General features: G+C 33.3%; 2 protein-coding genes across 3 annotated transcripts; both read right to left on the reverse strand.

Moving 5' to 3' along the window:
- Positions 1 to 276: 276 nt before the first annotated feature.
- On the reverse strand, positions 277 to 12,189 carry LOC114401766 (intermediate cleaving peptidase 55, mitochondrial-like). The gene is made up of 14 exons (XM_028364349.1): positions 12,012 to 12,189; positions 11,529 to 11,606; positions 11,029 to 11,292; positions 10,477 to 10,569; positions 10,050 to 10,256; positions 9,787 to 9,890; positions 9,522 to 9,588; positions 9,340 to 9,447; positions 7,552 to 7,644; positions 6,224 to 6,314; positions 5,960 to 6,030; positions 3,543 to 3,598; positions 2,417 to 2,477; positions 277 to 1,010 (listed from the first exon to the last, which is right to left on the reverse strand). Exons 1-14 carry the CDS (start codon positions 12,057 to 12,059, stop codon positions 912 to 914), a joined length of 1,440 nt encoding a protein of 479 aa, XP_028220150.1. The 5' UTR covers positions 12,060 to 12,189; the 3' UTR covers positions 277 to 911.
- Positions 12,190 to 12,659: 470 nt separating this feature from the next.
- On the reverse strand, positions 12,660 to 16,666 carry LOC114401320 (rhodanese-like domain-containing protein 6). Of its 2 annotated transcripts, none has more exons than XM_028363816.1 (8): positions 16,399 to 16,666; positions 16,067 to 16,337; positions 15,680 to 15,860; positions 15,428 to 15,509; positions 15,046 to 15,110; positions 14,756 to 14,888; positions 13,908 to 14,073; positions 12,660 to 13,695 (listed from the first exon to the last, which is right to left on the reverse strand). In XM_028363816.1, exons 1-8 carry the CDS (start codon positions 16,546 to 16,548, stop codon positions 12,947 to 12,949), a joined length of 1,797 nt encoding a protein of 598 aa, XP_028219617.1. In that variant the 5' UTR covers positions 16,549 to 16,666; the 3' UTR covers positions 12,660 to 12,946. The 2 variants fall into 2 exon arrangements, with proteins under 2 accessions (XP_028219617.1, XP_028219616.1); XM_028363815.1 differs by having other exon boundaries at positions 15,046 to 15,128; positions 16,399 to 16,665.
- Between the last annotated feature and the right edge of the window lie 9,844 nt (positions 16,667 to 26,510).

Here is a 26,510-nt window from a genome sequence, read left to right on the forward strand (position 1 = left end):
TACTCCATTAGTGATTACGTATATTACCCATTTTGATTCACATATTCCTTCCTTTGTTTATATGAAGTCATGAAGTCATTACATGTTTCCTGAGAAAGAACCAATTATTTTGTTGACTAATAGCTTGTGAATCATGGTTATATATCCAATTTAACTTTGTAAAGTCACTACCCAAGTGATTATTTTATATATTTATTACATTTTGTAATGTTTTAATGTATGAAGTGTTTGACTTCATTAGATCTCGCAGAGGGTTTGCAAAAGATTATTATCATATTTGTCCAAAAGTTTGCGCAAAAGATTACATTCCAACAACTGTGAACAATTTAGTATCTAGAGCCGGCCATTTGTTGATATCATGAATCATCAATCATTTACAACAATGAAGAACCCGACATGAAATGAGCCATGATTCGGCACCAAAACATGTTAGGGAACACGTCTAGCCAAAGGAACAACAATAAACTACCTAAGTTACATTTGGTTGAAGAGAAAGAAAGCGAGAAGAGAGAAAAAAAACTATTTTTTTTTTGTATTGAAGAGAAAATTGAAAGAAATAAAATTGAACTTTTAGTCAGAGTCAAAATTTTCTCTTTATTTTCCTCTTCAATCAAATAAAAGAAAATATATTGTTATCCATATTTTCTTCTCTTTTTTTTTCTCTATTTTCTTTTCTCTTATCCAAATCCAAACACACCATAAATGACATAACCCCACCACCATCACCTTGTTTTCCCAGTAAAGATTATAGAATACATGTTTCCCAGGTTGAAAAAATATGCAAGAGACCAAAACAAAAGGATAGAAATTCAGTTGCTGCTCTGGACAGTGCCATGCAAGTCTCAAGGATTCGCAGTCCTGGTTCTTGAATGCAAGCGTATGGCCAATATATCAATTGGGCTATAGGCTCTTTAGTTGTTTTGGCTGTCCATCGCTCCCATTCCATGGCAGAAATTGTTCAGCAAGGACTCAATATGCTTCACTTCTTTTGGGATTGATGCTGTTAGGACCTGTGTTGTTTAGCAATAACTCAATATTAGTCACTACTGATTCACTGTGGAAGAACAAAACTTAGATGTTATTTCTTAGTTGTTCCTAATGTTATTTTTTTGGTTAAAATTGGAGTTATACCATGATAATCTACCCTGATCTTTAGTGCATGAGTTATAGAGGTAAAACTCTAAAGGAAGGCACCACAATCACCCAAGGAATAGCACCTAAATTACTTTTCTCCAATGAAAACATAACCTGCACTATGTTGCAGCCACCTTATTCTATTTTTTAAGACAAATACCAAGTAATGTGGTAAGGTGCTATTTAAGGAATAAAAATAGATTTTTTTTATTAATATGTGATGAATTTACTCCAACCATGATTTCCAATGTATCCCTAAAATGATTTTCAATAAAAAATTACTATCTATTAATTCCATAACCAAAGTTCTATGACCCTTAGAAAGTGTTCATAAATGAGGTGTAAAAAAATGAATTCACATGTTTTTATTAAAGAATATCACGGCAAACACTGAAGAAACTGAAACTACTAGTATATCTTATATCTCTCTGCACACACACCCAAAGAAAAAGTCACTGTCGATTTTTATGCTTCTGCTGGCTGGTTTCTTTTGATACTTGTAGAAGCAATAGTCGTATTGGATAGATTAACTTAAACTAGTGCATCCAAGTTTTAAAATACACTGAGGATTTAATTCTAATTAAATACACGATTAATGATGGGGATTAATCTGGTACTTTGATTAGTTTCTAACGTACCAATACCCTGATATTTATTGGTTACTGGTTAGACAATGATGGATCACACAACTAACAAAGAACACATTTAAAGATACTGTACATAAAGACTGAGTGTTCCTAAGAAATTCTAAAACTTTACGGATTTCAAAGATTAATTGTGACTTGTGAGAAGAGAAGCAACAATCGATAAAATACTTGACAACTCATCAAGGGTACAACTAGTATCCCAAAAAAATCGTACCATAACAGCGTGTATCACTCAATCATGCATTTTGAGTCTGTGACATCATTAAGAGTTTGGCTTTGACAACTATTTAACAATCAAAATCTAGAATTAAGCAGAAAAGTATAGCCGATGGTAAAGAATCATCCTGTTTTTGTCAGCTAGCAAGTTTCATATGTGCAAGTGCTTACTTTTTTTTAAGGATAAAGTATTTTACTTGAAACTTAAATGGTTATTTTTAGTTTTTCATGGTTGTTTATCAGATACTCCATTTTTAGAGTTCCTCATCCTTAATAATGAACTCCTCTATTGCAACCGCTGCAACCACATTTGCATCTTTCATTCATTATTCTAACACTCAAGAAGTGCAATTAGCAGTCACCTCTAGCTGTACAAATTGACAAACTAGTTGCAACTGCAATATTTTTAAAGAAATTACCTCATAACCAGTTTCTGTGATGAGAACCTCATCCTCAATCCGTATCCCAATGCCTCGATACCTGCAATTGGACATCTTGCAAGATTTATTATATTGCACATGAAACAGGAACATTTAATGCCAAGATTGAAGACAATATAAATGCTCACATGGAATATATGGTGGACAAATATTGAGATTATCTAAATTATGTAATGAAAGTTATGGACAGTGAATAACTAAAAAGGCATAACAAGTAGAATACAAATGAGAAAGAAATAAAATCCATATTATGTTATAGCCCAAATGTACAACTGATGCTACGACTGAAACAGATTAACTAAAGCAAGATTCTTAATTTGCGTATGAAAAATTTGCGCTCCAAATATGGACACACATCTCTTGATGGATTAAATAATTAAGAAACTATACATTTGTAGAACTTTGGGTCTCATTGGGTTTAATGGAATGGCTTTAATAGGAATACAGATGAAAATGGAATAGCCATTTCCATTGACATGTGCATATGATTAAATGACTATCCCATTCTAGTCCTATTATACTTGAGACAAATCAGATTGAGTATAATAAAGCATTTTTTATGACAAGGGATGGAGCTGGTGCGGTGGCAGTTTGAGGGGTTGATGAAGGTAGGACCATGATGGAGCAGCACTGGAAGAACATGATTTTTAGCATTCTTAGAAATCTAGATGGAACGAAAGACAGTTCCTATTTTGGAGGGAATGGCTATTCCCTCTTTTTGATGGTATAAGAACACCCTAGGCAATGACTAGTCTCATTCCAAATTTCCAAATAAGACCTTAGTGAATCAAGAAGATTATGAACAAGCAGGGTAAGCAGTGCTAAAACATCCTTGGAAATTATAACATACTGATATAAGCAACTCAGGGATACCCAGCTCAGGCTTTAACATACTGGTACATGCAACCAGATTCTTGGAGGGAAAAATGAAAGGTAAAATTTTTGGAGCTAGTCAAGGGAAACAAAGTCCCACGAATTCGCATTCTTTAGTAGATTTAGCTGGTAAACCAGGAAAATTGCATAAGAGGAGCAAGCAATGGGAATCATCAATTTGTAATAATCAATTTGTAAAAATACAAGCTCTTGAATTAACCTCAATAAGTACCTCTCTGGAACATTAAAAGAAGATGGGATGTACACTCCTGGTTCAATAGTTATTACCTGCACACAAGCCACACAAATTAAAAAGAAAAAAAGAACAGGCTATCAGCTAATATGAGTACACATGTCCCTATGCAACTCTAAAGCATAGGTACACATAAGCAGAGAATCAAAACTCCAAAAAGGTTCTCTTGCTCAAAGAGGATTAAAACTAAAACTAAGTGGCAGTATTCACCTGCATCAATTCCCCCACCTAACCCCCAGCCCAAAAAGAAAATTATATACTTTGTTAATTGAGCCAGAAATCATTTTGTAACTATATTACATGAAATATGTGGTGACAATAAACGGCAAAGAGCCCCAGGGTGTAAGCTTTAAAACTTCACTCAGCTAGCTCTAGCTTTAAGATATTTTTATGCAACAGAGTTCTTCTAATACCAGTTAACTGTGAGTGCCTATACCTTTCAAGAGAACAGTTCTGAAAACAGAAAAATATGAGCTGGCAATGGCGCACTAAAAATAAGGTAATATTTGATTAATTATAAATCGTAAAATGAAAAGTAATGAAAGTACTGGAGCAGTACTTCAAGGAATAAACATGCCTTTAAATCTTGAATAGGCAGTTAGGCACCAATAACAGGCTTAGGTGCAAACTAGTGTTTAGAAAACACTCATCGGGTACAACCATCCAAGTACATTTGACAGTTTTCATTTAATTAAAAGAGATACTTTAATATGATTTTGAAATCAACAGATATGACTGAATCTGTGTGTCAACTCAAGGTGCACAGCAGAGTGTATTACAAAGCAGAATGTCAATGTTGAGAAGAAGAGTGTATTATTATATGGCATGCATAGTAATTACGGAGAAAATAATTATCATAATTAGAGATATCTAACAATCTGCAACAATTGCCTTATTGCCATTGTGAGATTATGTCTTGATATGATTCCTGAAATTGCATTTATTATTAGAATATTCTATTTCCTATAATTGATTGATCTTGTAATCAATATTGGTTCCTTTTTCATATTATAAATAACATGAGATGTGGTCTACATAGACACAACATTCCGGAGTAAAACACTGTTATATGGTATCAAAGCTTAGGTTATTCTTGGCATAGGAATAACAAAAATCGTGCTCCACCGGGGACAGACCTTTCTGCTCGCTGCCCATCTTCCGGTGATGCTTCCTCATTTCCCAATGACTTTTCTGGCGACTGCCGCTGCCGCCGTCACGCACCAAACAGTTTTGGTTCCACTTTGTTTTTGTTTTCCCCTTTTCGCCAGTGTTCCTTTCGCGTGAACAGTAACATGCACCCTGCAAGCGTGCTTACACTGCCACTGAGCTGCCATCTCGCTGGTGAGACCCTCCAATCAGAAGCGCCTCTCTCCGACGAACCCAACACCGCCAACTGCGACCTCTTCCGCCGCCACACTCCGGCGCATGACACTCACACACGATCCCCTTTCCGGTGTGCGACCCACTCTCCGACAACCTCCCCGCCGTGCTTCTTCTCCTTCAGCAACCTATTTTCCCTTTGTTCGGCTCTATTTTGTCGCTGTTTGACTGACCCACAATCCTGCGATCGCACGATCATGCTTTGCCTCTTTCCAATGACCTATTTAAGTTTTTCTGGCCACCTTTCCGAAGATCGTCACACCGTCCACGTTTGCAGCCAACTAAAAACCGCCGCACGTGACACCATGGCGGGCCCTGGAGCGTGAAGTTCACGCGCACGACGCCTAACGCATCTCCGGCCAGTGTCACACTGATCTTCTCGGCTCCGCCTCAAGGCATCCTTGGTGGACCTTCTGCTTTTTTCTCGGGTGAACATTACCCGTCGCCATCATCAAAGATCGTCATGTCGTGCACGTGCGCAGCCAACTCAAAACACCACTGCATGCAGCCCCACACAGGGCCCTCGCATATGAAGTTCACACACAAGATGCGTGACACATCTCATACGAGCATCACGCTGGTCCCCATCGTCTCTACGGGCCTTTGTTGGCTGCACAAGACTTGAACCGCCTTTAGTTTCTGAGTTTACCACATTTATAACAAGCTTGGTTGATATCACTCATATGCTCTTGTGGGGGAGTGTGAGATTATGTCTTGATATTATTCAAAATATTGTATTTATTATTAGAATATTTTATTTCCTATTAATCAGTAATTGATTGATCTTGTAATCAATATTGATTCCTTTTTCATATTATAAATAGTTTGAGGTGTGGTCTACGTTGACACCACATACACAGTAAAACAATGTTATAACCATAATTAAAGATATCTAACAATATCTATCCACATAAGCAGTTATTTAAATATTAACTGATAGTGGTAGAAATTATCTCAAATTTATAGAAAATAGATGGAAAAAATGAAATTGTTGCTTGGTCAGGGAAACAACTTACAACACCTGGCTTCAGAGGACAGTCATTGCTAACCATTGAACAATCATGAATGTCCATCCCTAGATAGTGACCTGGACCAATAAAATGTGATTAGATATATATGCAGTCTCTCTTGGCTATCACATTTTTTTTGTTTTCAAACTTCAAACTAGCATTCTTTTTGGTTATAATGCTAAAATCTTATGAATCTACAAAACGAAATTATTTCTCTAATGGCCACATATTACATGCTTTGTCAGCAAGCAGATTTAAGCACAAGGCTACCTATAGAAGTTGGGTTCAGCTTATGGTAGGAACTGCTTCCAACATCTCTCAAAATCCCAAGCTCTTTGAGTCCTTTCTGCAGCATTTCAACCTATGCAACCAGATCATTTCACATTACACTTATAACTTCAGCTAGTTGAATAAACAGTAATACATCATTCAAAAGTGCAAAAGGAAAAAAGCAAGATGACACTCAACAAATAAGGATGGGTCTGTCAAGAATATACTTGGGCGGTCAGGCCACTAGCACTCATTAATTGCTATTACTGGTTATGAGATAGCGTTCAACATGCATAGGGCAAATCAAATATAGAAAGTATTATTTTGGTGGGAAGGGGGTGTTAATGCAAAACGAAGGCTTGAAGAAAAAAATTGAACATCAACTAAGCTAACAGTCAAGAAATTATAGGTTCAGTTCCACTAGAAATCTTGAGACAGAATTAACAGTCAGGTGATAGATACATCCAAACTAAAGTACACAGCTGAAATATAAGGACAGTTTCAACAAGCCTACAACAGAAATTGGAGATAATTAAATTCCCTCTGCTCTCCTTTTTGTGTCTCTCCAACTGATCATAGAATAAAATAGGAATTAATCAAATGACAGTGCTGAGAAGATTAACAAACCAGTTTCACATTGAAAGGGATATTAAGGGAAACCCATGCTTTAATACCCACATAGCATAAGCCAGCATCCAAATTTGAGGCAAACCAAAATGTAGGTATTAATCAAATGTAAGTTGCTACTAGCTAAGACAATTTTTTACTTAATTACCATAACATTCTACGTATAGTTAAATATTTCCTAAATAACTTCATAGTTCTGATCAATTACTTGTGAAAGTACTGCTTATTCCTAAGCAGATCATTCAGAAAGTTTTAAGATTAGAATAATTAAGGTTATTTTTTCCTCTCAATCCCATCATGTACTGGAAAACAAAAGAGCAACAGAGAACAAACACAGCTTCTGATAATATTTATAATAATGACTAATAATTGTGTCAATCACCAACTCTCCCTAAATATTAAGCTGTTAGGTGAAGGATCACACATGGCATTATTATATCTACAAGACTACAACACAACCCCCCTAATATTGAAAGGATGGACAAACACAGGCCCACCCAAATTTGTGATGAGATTCAATTTTTATTTTGAAGCATGAGGGTGGCAAGGATTAAACTCATGACAACTTAGTCATAGAAGCTTTAATACCATGTTAATCACCAACTTTTCTAAAAGCTTAAGCTATTAGGTGGGTTTTGTGAATGATAATGACCTTATTACATCTCCGGAAAAGTGAAAAGGGAACAAGAAAAAAGGGATACCGAATGGTTGTGTATGTGCCGAATACTGGCACCCGGCTTACAAAGTTCCACACAATGCTTATTTGTTTCCAGTATAAGCGCATAAAGCTCCTCCTGAAATATATAAGAAGCCATGGCATTCATATGAAAAGTGGCAAGAATAAAAGAGTGAAGCAATATGTTGATTTAGAAGTTAAAAAATCAAAACAACATGGAGATTTAGCAGTTTTATTTTATGTTGATTTCACGGAGCATGAACAAGGAGAAAAAACTAAGCTTCAAACATGTTTATGTCATGGTATACCAAAAGCAGAGAAAGTTCCTACTCATTACATATTGCCATCCCCAATGATGGGCAGGTGCAAGCTTTTGGCCAAGTAGATACCTTAAAGAGCAAGAGGGGGGGAAGAATCTATCCCTAATTGAATGAACATGCATGAATAAATTATTCTGGTTGTTCATTGAAATTTCAAACAAGACATCAAAAGGAAGCTGGAACTAGAACACGGTTGTACAGAAGAAATCTCACTGAGTTCCTTCTTCTGCTTGTGATAGTATTAAAATCAGGGTTTGTACAAAATGCTGAAGCTAAACACAAAATAGAAAAGAAAAGTGGTGGAAAGACATCCAGACTGCAGCCTCCTAGATGCATGCTTCTTCCCTTTTCAATTCTCACTTTCCTTGTCCCCTCCCCCATGTTTCCTCTCTTCTTATTTCATTTCACTAATAGAATCAAGTCTTTACTCAACCTTCATTGTTTCCAAGTTGTTACACTATACTTGTAAAAAATAATCCCTCCTCATATTTCTGTCATATTGGCCTATAATTCCCTGATGCCCTTGCCTTTGTTCAAAAATGCACCTTAGTGTAGGCAGGATGTTAGCATATATGTATCATCAATCACAACAACTAGAGGTAAACTTCATCTAACTAGCAAGGAATTCACTCTTCACCAAGAGGTCATGTGCCCAACAGTAATTGATAATGCTTCTTCCCTTAATTCTTGAAGTATAGAGGTGTAACTATAGAATTGAGAATATTCAAATATCATAACTAGCAACACTTCCCATTATTTGTTGAAAAAGAAATCTCATAACCCCCTTCCCTCCAAAAAAAAAAAAGGAAAATAAGGAGTTGTGTTGGTTTGAGAAAATGTTTTCAGTTTATCGTTTTCTGTTTTCACTTTTAATTACAACAATGTCACATTATTTTCATTATATTTTCTATTTTTAAAGGTTTGTATAGGAAACAGTGCAAACAAATGTTCACTATTTCCTTTACAAATCTTTGACAACAGAAAACAAATGAAAACAAAGTAGCATTTTTTCAATTAAAATTGAAACAAGAAATAAAAACTGAAAGCACTTTCTTGAAGTAAAAAAGGCCCAAGATTTCACGTTGTGAAGTTTAATGTTGCAAAGTCTCATCCTAGAGTAGAAAACTTAGAAAGCACTATATCATGGCCAAAAGAACTCATGACAAGAAACAAAAGTGAAGTTATTTTAGACATCATAGAAACTTAATCCAGAAGTGCATTGTGTAAGAGAAGAGTTGTACGTCCACAAACAAGAATCCATAAAATTATATGCCCGCCATGGAGTGAGGTTTGCAATACAAAATTGAGACCATGCAGTTTGCTAGTCTTAGATTGCTATTAATTGATTAATAAATTGGATATCAAGTGAGAGGAAAAATCAAGAAAGAAATATAGACATAAGTTTACTGCATATGATGAAATGAAAATAAACCTTTATTAAACTCTCTGCAATACATAGATATAATTTCTAAAAGCACTTCAATCATGCTAACCTGAGCAGAAGAAAAGCTACCACAAGGTGGCCAGGTACGAGTAAGATCACTGGCATAACCATGTAACTCACATCCAACATCCATCAAAACAAGGTCTCCATGTTTAATCTGCCAAACATATGTAAACATTAGAAATATGAAATTAAAGATACTAGTAAATGGCATTTAGTAAATGAATTTACTCTCTGATCATTCCTAGAATAATGTATAACACTTCCATTAGGCCCACCACCAACCACAGGATTGAATCTGATACAGAGAAAAAGAAAAGAAAAATTATATCATCAATTATGGAAGAAAGTGCTGCTTAAACTTGAATTTGTTTTCTATTAAAGAACTTCTCTGTTTTTTTTGTGGAAGCTTCTTAAATTATTAACAACAATACACAAAGTATTCAGACATTAAAAAATTACTTTAGAGGTCAAACTATTCAAAAGAAATACTCACCCCATCCGCTGAGCACCTCTAATTTTGCATTCATATTCAACCTTTGCCGCTAGCATACCTTCAAAAGGGTATGTCTTTGAATGTAGCATTGTCAACAAAAGAGCCTGTTCAAGACCACAAAATGTTCAAATCATCAACTGGTCATCATTTTGCATCTAGGACCAACTAACAGTACAGTTACCAAATGTGAATCTAACAGCTTCATTGAGAATTTGGAATATTTAGTTACCAAATAGTTAGCCATGCAATAAAGATGAAAGTACCTGACAAGCAATTGATGCAGATTCCTTCATCAGCTTGAGCTCTGCTGGTGACTTTATCCATCGCAGTTGATGGGTATAAACAGTTAGATCCCTTACATTGTTACAGTAAGCTAGCGTTTTGAAGGCTTCCAGTTCCATATATGCTGGAGTTGCAGTCTCTACATTGTGGAACAATTTTGATGATCCCCTTATCATATCTGGAAGGATCTGAATCAGTAATTAAAAATGTAAAATTAAAAATCATTATAAAGAACAGAAGTACCAAGGAGATGAAAATGGACTTTTTAGACTGCAAAGCTGTGATAACATCGGCTTCAAGCCTCCAGCAGGCTTACCAGTGGAAATATTTCAGGTGTGAGGACAAAATAGTTGACTATATAATTTCTATAAAAGTAAAAGCATTTAATAGTCGATACTGGTGATTCACCTCTTGCAATTTTTTCATTGGATATGCCTTGTCAGCCTTGAATGCATCTAATGCTGCATCAACTCCTGCTATCTGCCCTTGCCAAATCACATCCTACACAAATTTAAGGTTTTAAAATTATGTTAGCTTGAAATTAGTTACTTCTTTATCCCATAACTCAAAAAAAGTACAATATAAATTACACACACGATGACCAAATTCACAGATGGTTGAATCAAACACGAAAAAAATTGAAATGTTACATAGATTTATATTGTTAATCAGATCAGATATTTATTAAACAAATATATTTTTTTATATGTATGTCATCTGATCATAGATTGTCATATATGGTAAGATTGTTGAATTTTGTAATAACTACTTTAAAAATCATACCTAGGGTGATTTCTAATTGGTTACCCATGTAAAAATCTTTACTAACAATGCATAAAAATTTAACTCGTAAACAATTTATGTTACTTAACATAATAAAAGCTGAATTTACATCATCAATGCATATTGCATAACATAATTCTATTTTAAGAAGATATTACATCAGAGTATCAGACACACATTAGGCTTAGCTTCTGGCATGAACATGCATAAACCACAGTCATGTCCTAAAACGGCCACACCACCAGGTTGTTGACAGCCTGTGATATACAAGTAATCAGCATCTTGTCGAAATGTGTAAGGCACAACATCTGTCATCATCTTTACTGGGGCAGCAGCAATGATTGCCAAACTCTTCTCTGGGAGAAGATCCAATAACTTTTTTCTTCTTAGGATGTATTCCTCCGTAGATATACCCGGTGTGAGATCCCCATCTTTTAGTAGCTATAATGTAACAAGCCAAAAAAAAAAAAAAATAGTCTTAACAAACAATAGTTTAGCTAAATGCTCTATACCACTTCAATAGCACATTGTGCAAAGCAAGGAAGCCCAAACATTTCAATCGTACCTGTGTCAAACATACAACAGACACTTCAAATACTTCTAGTTACATTTCACATTTTTTTTTACTTTTGTTTGTTAAACTTTAATATAAACACAAATGGAAAACTATAATAAACCTGCGGATGAGACGCGGAGGTTGGTTGTCCAATATCAACAACAACCTTGTCAGTGCAATAGGAACGAAAACCTACAACCTGCGAGCGAAACAAGCAAATGCCAAGGAGTCAGAATCACCTGAATGAATCATTTGAATATTCCCTAGATTTAGCCAAACAAATAAGAATAAAAAGAAAAATATGAGATCATCAATTACATAGCTTCCGTTGAGAAACCAATTTAAAGGTCGGGCGTATGAATGGTTAAAATATTTGCAGAGGAAGCGTAAATTGCAGAGTGAGAACAATTGAATTTATCAACCGAAAAGCAAGAGTTAGAAGCAGTTATTAACTGAATTTGAAGAAACAAAACTAAATTTCCATGTTTGAATTGGAGTCACAGTAACAGCAGAAAATCATTTAGAACATACTAAGAAGACATGTAGTTTGGGTTCCTATGAATACGAAGTACGAGGTAGCAGAAAGCGATGAAGGAAGACATACTTGTCTGTGTGAAATTATCCTGGTTAGTTTTCTTACGGCACCCTGCATCTTCGTAGGAGCTCCTTTGTGTTGTTTTCAACAATAAGCACCAGACTAGACCAGAGGTTTAAACTACAAAGGGTTTAAGAGTTGCAGTCACTTGATTTGTGTCTCGTACTCGTACCCGTTGTTTTTGTCCAACTTATGTTCCGTCTATAAATTATTGTTTTTGCCGTAAAATGTAGGAATACTCTCTCTTTCAATTAACCTTTTATAATTTATACTGTCCTTTTTTAATACTAAAATATATAAGGAAAAAAAAAAAAAAAAATATATATATATATATATATATATATATACACATGTGATTGGAGATATTTAAACATAAACATTTATTTGATTAAAAAAAATATAAATAAACGATTTGCAAGTTGCAACAAAGTATTACTTTAAAATATGTTGAATATTGTCCTCAAATTACAAAAAAAAAATGTTTGAACGTTGTTTACTAAATATAATCATTAAAGGTGAATGCAAATTACAAAATTAATTGGTTTTCACATGTTGAAGGTTCACCGCAAGACCAAACGTCCGCTTAAGTGTCATCGGGGATAATAAAGACATTTAATTGAAATAAAAAAAATTACAAGTAGGCAGATACTACCAATATCTGCAGGAATTTAAAATTTTAAAATAAAATAAAAAAAGACATTTACTTAAAGGAAATTGATAGTGTGTGCATCCTCTTCCTTTCAATCAAGTAAAGCATTCCTATTAATCAGTCTCTCAACACGGCCTAACATGTCGCTTTGTTAGTTTTACTGAGGCAATTGCATAACAATTGAGCATTGTACAAATTTTTTGGGATTGTACAATAGTACATAGAAGACAAGATATCAAGAACAATGTAAATTTGAATGGTATCAAAAACTTGAGATCATTTTTTGTGAGACCTCTTACAGAAAACGCCCAAGGAAATCCTTGATCCCATCAATGTAAGGGGACCGGGTAGGAATTATATGACCACAATCATGCTCAACGATCCCAGAACAATCACTATCATATAGAGAAACAAGTTCCTTGCTAGCTTGGTTAGCTATTTGTCTGTCTTTACCATGCTCATTACCAAAAATATGAAGAGACGGGCACTTGATAGGGCCACACTCCATCTCTTTCATCCGGAGAGCAAAGCCAGAGCACAGGACTACAAATTTAAAGTCCATTTCACCTTTCAGCTTTTCTTGTTGTGCAGAGATTAAGGCAGCCATTGCTGCTCCCTGTGAAAATCCCAAGATTCCATCGAATGGTCCTTGTTGGGAAAACACATTCTTCAAGTGTGATACAGAAATATCATATCCATCAGTTTGCTGCTGGTATTGAAGTGCATCGAATGGACCGTCTGCTACCTTCCAATCAACACCACTACTTCCATCAAAGTTGGGTGCCAAAAACCATGCAAACTTCTTCTTGCAATTCTCCAAAGGTGGAGGAGGACTAGGTGGCAATGATGATGCACAATTCACATTGAGCTCGGACACGGGGATTTGGTAAATGAATGGCAATTCATGAGGAGCATTGATAAAAACAAATTCAGCCATTTTCTTGAGTTTCTTGGCTAGTGATGCTGTTCTGCCTTTGAAACTGGATGCATTCTGTCGGAACCCATGCAAGCACAAGATTCTCAGTTTTCTTGAGGTCCTTGGATCTGAACATTAACCATTGGGACGTTAGGTATTGCACACTTTTGGTAAATTATAGAGGGCCTTTAAAATTGCCTGTGCTTCAAATTTCAGTAGACATGAACTTTTCAGTAGTCAGTACAATAAGACAATTGTAAAATTAACCATTAGTTAACTTAAAATTTGACAAAACACATGTGAAAGCAAGGTGTGGAGCGATATGGATCACAGAACTTACCATCTCCCCTAGGCACTTGAGGCAAACACATAGTATCTGAAGAAAAATTCTGGAATTCGGCACCTGGCAATGATGATTTTGATTCACCATTTTCAATTAATTGTGTTGACCTAACGACCTTGCCCTGTTTCTGACAAAGCTCACAAACGTACTGTGTAGATTCATTCTGGTAGACCACAATAATATCAGAAGCAAGAAAAGAGAACAAAGAACCCCAGCAAACAAATAGAAAAAAGATTAGAGTCAAGAAATTTAAGAAGATGGAGAAGGGATAAATTTTCTGGAGTACAAATTCAGAAATGTAGTTAATCCAAGTTATAGGACCCATGGCTTTAGGACAAATGTTATTCAAATGCAAGCATGCTTGAAGCCCTATTTTGAGGCCTATGGACCACAGTAATAGTGTTACACAATCAGCTCATGAACCTCATTTGAGAAAAATCCAACTCTTTTCCCAATAACAAACTTAAACTCTTGATCAGAAGCAAGTCACATTATTAGTATTACCCAGAACCAGTTACAAGTAAATCAGCTCAAAAAAAGCAACACTCAGGTTAAGCTCAGTTCGTAAACAAAAATAATCAGAATCAAACTCTTCTTTAGAAGTTCATGGGCACTTAACAAACTAGCATATACAACAGTTCTTAGTTCAGTTCTCCAAAACAGCAACATGCTTGAGACTGCTAGATCCAGTATATAGTATCAGATTCAGGAGATATTAACAACTTCCTTTTCTTTCCATTTACTTTGCCTCCTTTCTAACTCCTTCAAAATGGTAAAATTCAGACATGCAAACAGAAACTGTTGGCATATAGATGATAGATAATATATACATTATCAGAGCATACCTGGCAACTACCACAAACCAAAACAAGCATTCGGCAGTAAGCACACCGGCAGCGAGACGAGTAATCATCAAATGAACATTGACAAATAAGGCAGGTCCCAATAACATTAGCATCTGAACTTCCAACTGATATCCTACGGTTAGAAGGAACAAAATAAGGATTCGTTTCATCCACTGTTGCAAAACTACCCTTTTATATTCGATGTAATATCAATATTCCAATCACAACAGGATAATAAGATACTCATACAAATTCATGCCTAAAAGTAATGTGAGAGATAAGAGGCATACCGGTGATCAAAAACAAAATTCTTTCCTTTGAAAAACCCACCATCTGGGAATTGCTCCAAATACCGCTGTATGCCACCAAATAACTGCAATTAATACAAAATTACAAGAAATACTGATCATCAGCTCCAAGGCGTTATTGATCATGTTTCATAACAAATTATTATATAAGGACACACTACCACAAGATTCCCACATCCACAGTCAACATTCCATTGCACACTGATACAAAGGAAATTATGACCTAGCAGGCTCTTTTATAAGGTGATAAGTTGTAACAATAAGAACACCTCATGGACATCATACATGTCCATTGCATATCGATCCAGATTCTTTTTTGTTTTCAAAAGGGGATGAATAGGGAAAGGGGAAATTCAGATTTTACCTGAAACACATTCTCAAACCCAGCACCTTTTGACCTAATATATGCCGATGCCATTTCACATCTGATTCCACCAGTACAATACCTGTAACCAACAAGTGAAATTCCACAGCATAAGTAATTAGTAATTAAAAGATACTCAAAAGTACAAAATGATCATGAAATGGAAAATGCCACCCCCAAATCACTGATCAGATATCTACCAGATCATAATAATTAGAATCAACCACAACATGTCATAAAAGGAAAACTTACATGAGGATATTTTTTCCTTTCAACCGCTCACCGTTATCATCTATCCAAGAGGACAAATCACTATACTGCCTAACTTGTGGATCCAAAGTTTCAATATTAGGCACATGAAATTTGCCAATTCTTGTTTCATACAGATTCCTTGCATCAAGTAAAACAAGGTCATTTTCTGGACTCTCCCTGTCTACAAAACAACATGATCACACAAATGAAGAATAGAATAATCAGTTTTCAATATCAATCTCCACACATAAACGAATGCTCTAGTCTCTAGATAGTGAAAATAAAAGGGAGTAATAAACATGTTAACAAGGCAAAACTGAACTAAGATAAAATAATAATAATAACAACAAGTTATATACAGAATGGTATAAAGATACAGCAACTTACTGGTATTGTGGAGGGAAGAATGGAAGTCAAGTGCAGAGAGATGCTTTCCGGCATTTGAGATATCCGGTGACTTTAACAGCGGATGAGAACTGAGAGTGACAAGTTCATCGACGATCCGAATAGATAGAGAAGTGAATCCACATTCCTGGGCTACTTTGTCGTTTAATGGCTGATGACAATTGGCGAGCTTGAAATCAGTGTCGTGAAACAGAGAGTTGTAGGCTTTGAGGGCTTCGATGTGGATCTCGAGAGAGGATAAGTTGCCGCCAACCTGTTAAAGAGAAATGAGTAGGGAATGAAAAAAAGGAGAGGGGAATAGTATAGTTACATACGGTGACATTGACGCCGCGGGAAGAAAGCCGAACACGACCGAGGAGGCTGAGGGAGGAGCAGTTGGAGTGGTAGAAAGTGAGGAGGTCGTCGAGGTTGGGAATTTCAGCGTACTTGTAATAAAGGAGCACGCCGTACATTTCTTCGGACATAGTAGGGTTTAGGGTTTATGCTCGCCGGTGCTGTCACTGCGGCTGCAGGGTTGCGCTATTCAACAGCGTAGGGTGGGGCTGGGCTTATGTCCGGTTGCCCCATATCTTTTTGTTTTTCTTTTTCTTTTTCTTTTTGCTTATGTCGGATAAATAAAAATTATTTTATTAGTATAAAAAATATAATAATTTTATCAAATCATTAAGTTTGTGGGATTATTTTGAATAATGCTCAAACATTATTTTAAAATTGAGAGATTAATTTATTATTAAATTATATATAAAAAGTAATTATGATTGATTTATACATTTATAACTAAAATGGTTATTTATCTTAGATTTGGTTATGTATTTCCTCTGAAATTATATATAAACAAAAAATAATAATATTATATATTAAATTTAAATATAAATAAATATAATTAAATTTATCTTATTTAATATTTTTATTTAATTCTAATTTTATTTTTAATGATTTTTTTTATTCACAATAATAAATTCAATCTAACATATATTATAAATAATTTTATTTTTTATTTGTAATTAATAAAATTAAATAATTTTTTAAATTAATATGAAATAAACTACTTTTATTTATATAAGAGTTCAGAATTTAATAATTAATTTTAAATTTATAGACTTTTGATTTTGATGAGGATAATATTTGGATTTAGGTATCCGGTCAAATTCACTCTCTAGTCTCTCCTGTTAGAGATGTATAGGGCCTTCAAACTTTTCAATTGAATGAATTATCCGTTATTCCCTAGTAAAAAAAAAAGGACTTTTAATTAGTTTATTTAGTTGATAATGCAATATTTGCATTAAGAGTTTAGTCCTATTTCCTTTTTTTTAAGGAGTTTATTCCTACTCTATTAAATTCATTTAAACAAATAGTTTAGCAATAGTAAAAATATAAATTCAAATAAAAATATTTAAAATTAATTTAGCAATATTTTTCAAATATTTTATTATATTTAATATTAATTAGAACTTAACTGTTTATTGAATTATTAAAATAATTTAAATTTGCAGATATATTTTTCAATAGCTTAATATATTATTGATACCATTAAGAATTATTCTTATTCCTTTATTATGAACAAAATTAAAAACAAAAAGGATCAAATACAGCAGCTTTTTTATCAAAAGGGGATAAAATTATAACCAATTTTCTAATCGGAATATATTTTAAAAAATTATCCAAAATGAGATAAGTCGTAACAGGTGTTACGATCTCTGAGTTAAAAGTCATAACACTTGTTACGACTTCTTATTTTTTTTAATTGAAGTCGTAAATTATTTACGACTTCAGTTAAAACTTTTTTTTTATGACTTTGAAGTCTTAAATAATTTTCTTTTTTTTGTTTTATGACTTGTAAAGCCTTTTTTTATTTTTTTTAAGGTTTACGAATTTGAATTCGTAAACCTCTTTTTTTTATTTTTAAGTTTTTTAAAAATTTACAACTTTTTATGATTTTTTATTTATTTTTTATAAAATTTAAAAAAAATTATTTAAATGTATAACAAATAATATTAACTTGACTTATTTATTAGTATTTTTTTATGATTTTATTTGATATGTTATTAATTTATTTTAATGTTTTATTATTTAAAATATGTTATATATTTTTAATATTGTTTTATTTAAATGTTTTTGTTTATTTAAAGTTTAAATAATCTATTAATAAAAATTAAAAACAACATAATTAATACATTAATATAAAATGCACGATATAAATGAAAGAAAAACATAAAAAGTACAAGTTATTTTAGTCATGTACTTGTTTGTATGAACAGTTAGTACGATTATGTCATTCACTTCTACATAATGAGCATTTCTTAGGCCTACTTGGAATTAGTTCGTCCATCTCATTATGTATTCGAGTAGTGGCCGGCCTGTCTGATGTCTTTCGTCGTTTCAAAGAATCAGGCATAAAATGTAGACCTAAATATTGAGGCCATGTGTCTTCACTTCCAAGGGAATGAAAGTGATGTTGATAAATTTGAAAATATTTTCCAACTTGTATACAGGGTCAACAAAGTCATCATAATTTAAATTACAAAAAGCACACGCTGCAATTGCATGCGAGCAAGATAGTCGAAGTGCTTGAAATTGTCCACAATCACACGATCATTCATTCAATTTGACAATGCATGCATTGCTTGTCACGTATTTGCAATTTCTTGAACCTCAAACTCTCTTGTTTCTCAAACATACATGCGAACATAATGCGAGGTAGCAATGTATTGATTTTCTTGCATCATGACATATACGTCCTTAGAGTACCTATGTCATGCCTTTATCATATTCATGATTTTGATGCCATTAGTAACAAATGAATCATTTATTTTATTAAATGTTTTATTGACTAAGGTAGTAATAGGTAATGCTCGAGCTCCTTTCAAAACAGAATCCATACATTTGGCAAGGTTGGTAGTCATATGGTCATATTGTTTTCCTTCATCGTAGGCTTGAGTCCATTTACTCTTAGGAATTTGATCCAACAAATCTGCTACTTGTGGAAACTCTGCTCGCATAGCGAGCAACTTTGAGTCAAATCGTGATTTTCTCATCTCATATCCTATGCCAAAAGATAAAACAATGAGTAATAAATATAGTGAAGATGTAATAAAGCAAGAATATGATGCATGAAATAGGAAGAAGCATACCCATATTGATGACTTATTTTTTTAAGTCAACATTTTTAAACTATTTGTTGAAATTTGATGCAATACACAGCAAAACATCTGGTCCATTCCACCCAACGCGTTTCGATTGTAAAGTTGCTAGCAAACCAGTTCCTCTGTCTGATATATTACACAAATTTGGTTGCAGTGTAACATATCTTCACAAATAATGCAAGAACCACATCCAAGCTTCTTTAGTCTCGCTCTTAACAATTACAAAAGCAAGTGGAAAATTGTTCCTACCACCATCTTCTCTTATGACAGTCAACAAAGTACCATGATATTTGCCAGTTAAAAATGTCGCATCTACTTGCACAAGTGGCTTGCAATATTTGAAGCCTTCAATGCATAGGTTAAATGCCCAAAATACACGATTAAGAATCACCCTAGGAGGGTCATCGTCACCTTCCTCCATTGAAGATGAAATTTTGTATTTTACTATGGTACCTGGTACAAAATGTTGAGCAGTTGTCAACCATACAAGCAGGTAACAGTATGATTGTTCCCAATTTCCAAATGCCATTTCAAGGGCTTTTTGTTTAGTTGTCCATGCTATTTTGTATGAAACAGTGTAACCAAACCGTTGATGCATGTCTGCAATCGAGGTTTTGATTTCGATAACCGGATTTGTGCAGGTGTGAATACCGTTTAATTTCTTCAACTCCCACCTCTTGCGTATTTTGCTGAACGATACTCTCGCCCTCCAATAACATCCATTACCATATTGACTACACATGACAACGTACTTTTCACTCTTATTCTCGACCACATCAAAATGAAATGAATGCATAAAATGAAATTGTTTAATGGCATTCACAACTGTTTGTTTTGATTCAAATGTCAACCCTTCGTATAGGTCATTTGTACTAGCACTCCCTCTCCTTTGATAAGGATTTGAGTACTCTTGATTTTCTGAAAGTTGGCTACTAATAATTTCAAAATATGAAGATGACTCACTTTGATTGCTTGGTTCACCATGTTCATGAAAATCACGTTGTTGTTCATCATCACTGAAGTCGCTAACAATATTACTTTTATGGTAGAAGATTGATTTGTGTCAATTGGTTTTAAAGTTTTGACTTCAGTTCTAAGATTTTCTAATTCTTCATTTAATTTTAAAACTTTCTTTTCTAAGTTTGAAATAGTTTTCTTCAAAAATGAAACTAGTTTTACAAGTTTGACTGATTCTTTATGTAAATCAGTGAATGCATCTTGAAGTTCATCAAAGGAAATAAATAAATTATTGTTAGAAGATGTTACCTCTTCATTGCTTTCATAATTTTTGGTCATAAGACTTAGATTCATGACTTCGTTTTTTGAGTATTCGGATGAATCCATATCGTTATCTTCCCAAATAATGTAAGCTTTCTTTGTTTTCTTATCATTGAAGGTTTTCCTTTTAGATCTTTCCATTCTTTCCTTGAAACTCGGGCAATCAACTCTCAAATGTCCTGGTTGATTACATTCATAAGACTTTGGAACAGAAGATGAATCTTCTCTTCTTTTCTTTGGTTTGAAGTTTGATCTTCTTTGATTTCCTTTGTTTCTTAGAAATTTATTGAATCTCTTTACGAAGAAACTGGAATCATCATCTTCTTCTATTTCATTCAATTCTTCTTTATCATTTCCTTCTTGAATTGAAAATGAAGCTTTAAGTGCAATTCCTTTCTTTTTCTTGTCATTTTGTTCATGTTGATTTAGTCTCATAAGTTCCATTTCGTGTTCCTGAAGCTTTTCAAAAAGAGTTGCAAGAGACATGTTGGTAAGATTTCTTGATTCTGTAATTGTCGTTACCTTTGGTTGTCATTCCCTGCTTAAACATCTTAGAACTTTGTTAATAAGATATTTATTGGGAAATATCTTTCCTAATGATGTAAGATGATTTACTATATGTGTGAATCTCTTTTGTATATCCTGCATAGTTTCATTTTGATTTATTCTAAATAATTCATATTCATGGGTTAAGGTATTTATTCTAGATCTTTTTACATCAGTTGTTCCTTCATAGGTTACTTGTAAGGTGTCCCATATTTCTTTTGCATTCTTGCAGTTTGATACTCTAAAATATTCATCCATGCCTAATGCATATGTAATTATATTTTTTGCCTTTAAGTTATATTGTACCATTTTCCTTTCTTCTTCATCCCATTGTTCCTTGGGTTTTTCTATAGTTGCATTTCCTACTACCATAGTAGGGATGTAAGGACCGATTTCAATGGCTTCCCGGATGTTTAAATCTATAGCCTCTATAAAGATTTGTTCTAGTAATGATAACCCACACCATTGAATATAGGAGGCCTATTAATAGAGTTTCCTTCGGGAAATAGAAAGTTTGATGAGACTATAACTATTCTTGAAGTTTCTAAACCTTATACAAGAATTAAGCTTTGATACCACTTGTTAAACAAGTGGCCTAAGTAACTTAAGAGGGGGGAGTGAATTAAGTTTCAAAATTTTCCCCTAACAATTTTTAATTTTCTCTTTAAAAGATATATGCAGTCTTAATATGCAGAAAAAGAAACAATGAACAATTTATTCGATGTTATTTTAAATGTGCAAAATAAAATTAAACTGCAATAATGTAAATGAGATTAAGGAAGATAGAATTGCAAACTCAGTTTATACTGGTTCGGCCACTTCTTGTGTCTATATCCAGTCATCAATCAATCCACTTGAGATTTCCACTATTCTTGTAAATTCCTTTACAACTTCTGAACCACCCAGGGATACCTTTCCCTTGTGTTCAGAAAAACTTACAAATCAAGAGACCCACTGCCTCTTGATTAACAACAGCTTGCTTTTAAAGTACCGAAGATTTTTCTCTCTTTAAGAGAAGAATAATACAACTTGAAGAACTTAGAGGAATCCTTAATTGTTTTGCAAGTGTTTGGCCAAAGGTTTACTTTTAAGAGAATAAAACAATGAAGTTCTAAAAAACTCTGAAGATTTTTTAACACAAGTCACATATATATAGGCATTTTGTGGCTTTTCAAAAACTTATGAAGAGATGTGACTTTTCAGAGTTATTTTTGAAATTTCTTCACTGGTAATTGATTACACAGTTAATAATTGAGAAGTCATGTCTTTTTAGTTTGAATTTCAAAGAATTTCATTACTGGTAATCGATTACACAAAGGTGGTAATCGATTACAGCCTTTAAAATTTAAATTCGAACTTTTTGAAAGCTTTGCAAAATCATTTTTGCTTCTGGTAATTGATTACAACTTCTGATAATCGATTACCAGAGAGAAGTATATTGTTTTTAAAGGTGTAAAAACACTTGAAAACTTTTTATAAGAGATTTCAAAATTTAAGCTTTTAAGGCTAAACCTTTGTAATCTTTTAAGAGATTCTTTTAACAAATAATGGACTATTGTGAATCTTTTATCTTGATCTTGTAGTAAACTTTGAATTTCTTCAATCTCTGGCATCATTAAAACCTTCATACAACATATGCAATCACAAAAGTAAATTGGTGTGTAAGAAGCATGCACATGCTACTCACAGTTGGTATATTGTGAAGCATGCTTATAGGTACATGAAATGATGTATGAGACCGTGGAATATTGCCATTCACAGTTCCTAACTCGTGAAGGTATCTCATGAAGCATGCTTATAGGGTCTCTTACATGAAATGATGTATGATACCATGGAATCTTGCCAAAAATAAAGTAGTCAATAATAACTCATGTTGTCAGCAATAATGCTACTCAATAATAATTTGAATCACAGACCAACATGCTTTAAGTTTTGTATATTAGACTTCATCAAGTGTGCAACAATATTATACAAGTTAACATATTAGAAGGTTTTACTTTACAAAAAATCATTGTGCCCACCAATACCTTACACCACCCTCCTTTCATTATTCTCCAATCTTATTTTCATCCTTCTATCCATTTACCAATGGCACATGCACAACCCGGACCAGTTGATGGCTCCTTGTTACACTTACAAGACAACCATATATTCAAATCAAGTGTGGGAAGGCCAAGAGAGAATGATTCGTCTGAGGTATACTTCTATTTGGGCTTTTACCCACTTGGATCAAATAGATAATCGGGTAAAAAATCTAATCACCTTAGCTGGTTTCGGTCATGTTATAAATGTCAGAAAAGTTGATATTAACCAGCATTTGGTTAGTGCATTAGTTGAACGTTCGAGAATGGAGACACACACATTTCATTTTCCACATGGAGAGACAACCATTACTTTACAGGATGTGGCCCTACAGTTGAGCTTGAAGATTGATGGATTGTCGGTAACCGATTTCATTATCGGTGATGTACGTGTTGCTTGTCAGACATTACTAGGGGAAACTCAACCTGATAAGTATGTAAAGGGTAAAATGATTTACCTAATTTGGTTGCGGCAAAATTTTCAACAACTTTCCGTTGATGCTGATGATGTTGTCATTGCACAGCATGCTAGAGTATCTTGATGCTCATAGGCGGCTGTTTGATGCCAAATACATTAGGTGCAAGAGTTCATTTTATGTATCTTCTTTTATGATCTAATTTAACTGAGGCAAGTCATTACAGTTGGGGTGCAACAATATTAGCATCCATTTTCCGAGCTCTAGATCGGGCTGTGAAACCGGACCAAACAGAAATCGATGGATGTTTGTTGTTGCTACAGTCATGGGCGTGTGACCGCATTAAATGCATTACCCCAAAGATAAATCACCTATCCATGAAAGAAGTACAAGAAGGACTCGGATTTCCTCTTGCACGAAGGTGATCTCGTCTTAGGACCGAAAGAAATATTCCCACCAATTCAGTGAGATTGATACGCATCATATTTGATAGACTACATATTAATGAAGTTCATTTTTTAATTTTCATGACTTAACTATTTTTTCCAATTTCATATTCGATTATAAATATGCGACAGTAATAATGTATGTGTTGCAGTTCTTGTGGACTCCTTATGACACACAAAAAATAAGGCCATTAATTAATGATGTTGAGGTATCAATGATTGTTTGGGCAAAAGTCCTTCTCATATGTTTTACAATTGTGGAATGACATCCAATAAACAGGGTCATGAGACAATTTGGACTGTGATAAATTATTCCAGATGACCCACCAAACCTAGATCAGCTCCACGATATAAATATGAGAGAGAGAGAACAAATATTTTTTAGCCTCACCATCATCATTACTAGATTACCAAATGGAATCATTGGAATAATTATATTGTTCATGGTGAAATGGACCAAGGTCTTTTACATGAAAATTCATAATACATGCAATGATATATACGTCGAACTAGACGATATATATCACGTGAAGGAGTACTGCCTACTGAGGTTGTAAATCTACTTTACAATTTTAAAAAATTATTGATATTATTGTTCATTATTATTTCTAACTTTGTAAATTTGAATCATAGTATTATCTTGGTCATCACCAATATCAATCATATACAGAACCCAATGTACCTCTAATGCATGTTCCTGGATTTATGTCTCAACATCATCCATCACAAGCACAATATCAATTAGCAGGCTTCTCTTGTTACGCGTCTCAAGGATGTTAACAAAGTTTTCAACCAGTAGGATTCTCATCATATATGTCCCAATACTCATTTCAAGTCCCTTCTACCTCAAATGTTTTTTGATGGCCATTCACAAATGTTTGCCACCACTTTCAACACTCCACCATATGCATATAATCTACCACCATCGACTTCTTGGTATTGTCCATTATTACCTACTCAAATGCGTGACATGGATCATGAAGATGAGGAGGATGATGATGATAACAACAATAACAACGATGATGATGATGATGACAACGGTGGTGATCATGTCCCTTAATAACAACACACAATTACACGTGAGCATTCTAGAATAAAAGGAGGTAGAGGTTGTAGACCAAGAGGACAACAAACACAAACACGACGATACCAAGATGAGAGACCGAAACGCATATCTAGAAGAACTCGTTGTAGTACATCATCTCATTATTAGTTTAACAAATATGTAATTTTTATTTAAATATAATCAATTTTTAAATTAAAGTCTTTCAAATTTTTAATATCTCCATTTAATTTTTTTATGTATTTTTATTAATAGATTAACTAAACTTTAAATAAACAAAAACATTTAAATAGAACAATATTAAAAATATATAACATGTTTTAAATAATAAAACATTAAAATAAATTAATAACATATCAAATAAAATCATAGAAAAATATACTAATAAATAAGTCAAGTTAATATTATTTTTATACATTTAAATAATTTTTTTAATTTAAAAAAAATTATAAAAAACGTAAAAAAATTGTACATAAAAAAAACTTAAAAAATTTTAAAAAAGAGGTTTACGACTTCAAAGTCGTAAACCTTAAAAAAAATAAAAAAAGGTTTTACAACTTTAAAGTTGTAAAACAAAAAAAAATAAAATTTTACGACTTCAAAGTCATAAAAAAAAGTTTTAACTAAAGTCGTAAATAATTTTACAACTTCAGTTAAAAAAAATAACACATGTGACAACTTGTTTTCTTTTGGATAATTTTTTAAGAGATACCCCATTACAAAATTGGATAAAATTTTACCCTCTTTTGATAAAAAAAACCAAATACAATCTTTCTAAAAAATGTGTGTCTATTCTTTCATGTCACATTTAATAATTGACGACAATGAATAATTTGAAATTATTTAAGAATATTGGGGACTAAAATATTTTTTTTAAAATATAAATGATTAAATTAAACAAAAATTAAAACAAAAAATACTAAATATATATTTTAGCTTATAAAAAACGGAACAGCATTCCCAAGTTGTTATTATTTTCTACTTTCAATTATTTGTTATTTTTGGTTTGATTACTTATTCAATATTCTTCTTTTTTAAAAATAGTTTTGAGCTATGTTTTATAAAATGAAATATAATAACTTATAAAAAATACATGAACAAACACATTCATTATTTTATTATTTTTTAATTCAAATTTTAAATTCCCCCCTCAATTTTTATTCCTATCAAACAAATTAAAGATAAATCGTTATTATTCCACAAAAACAGAATGGCGGGATTGAAAAAAAATCATTTGGTTACAAAAATGTTTAAAATTTAAACTTTCCCTCGCAGAAAGACAAAAAAAAAAAAAAAGGCTCTAGTTATTTTGTTTTATCTATAAGTTAATTTTGATTTGATTGGATGTTTGTTACAATGTTGCTGTCCTATGACAGCTTGCAAATCGAACCGCGATTTATGCCGGAACCCATACACTCGCAAGTCCTACTCCCACATATGACAAAACGATCCA

The sequence above is a fragment of the Glycine soja genome, chromosome 20 (genome assembly GCF_004193775.1).
Source record: "Glycine soja cultivar W05 chromosome 20, ASM419377v2, whole genome shotgun sequence".
Lineage (NCBI taxonomy): Eukaryota > Viridiplantae > Streptophyta > Magnoliopsida > Fabales > Fabaceae > Glycine > Glycine soja.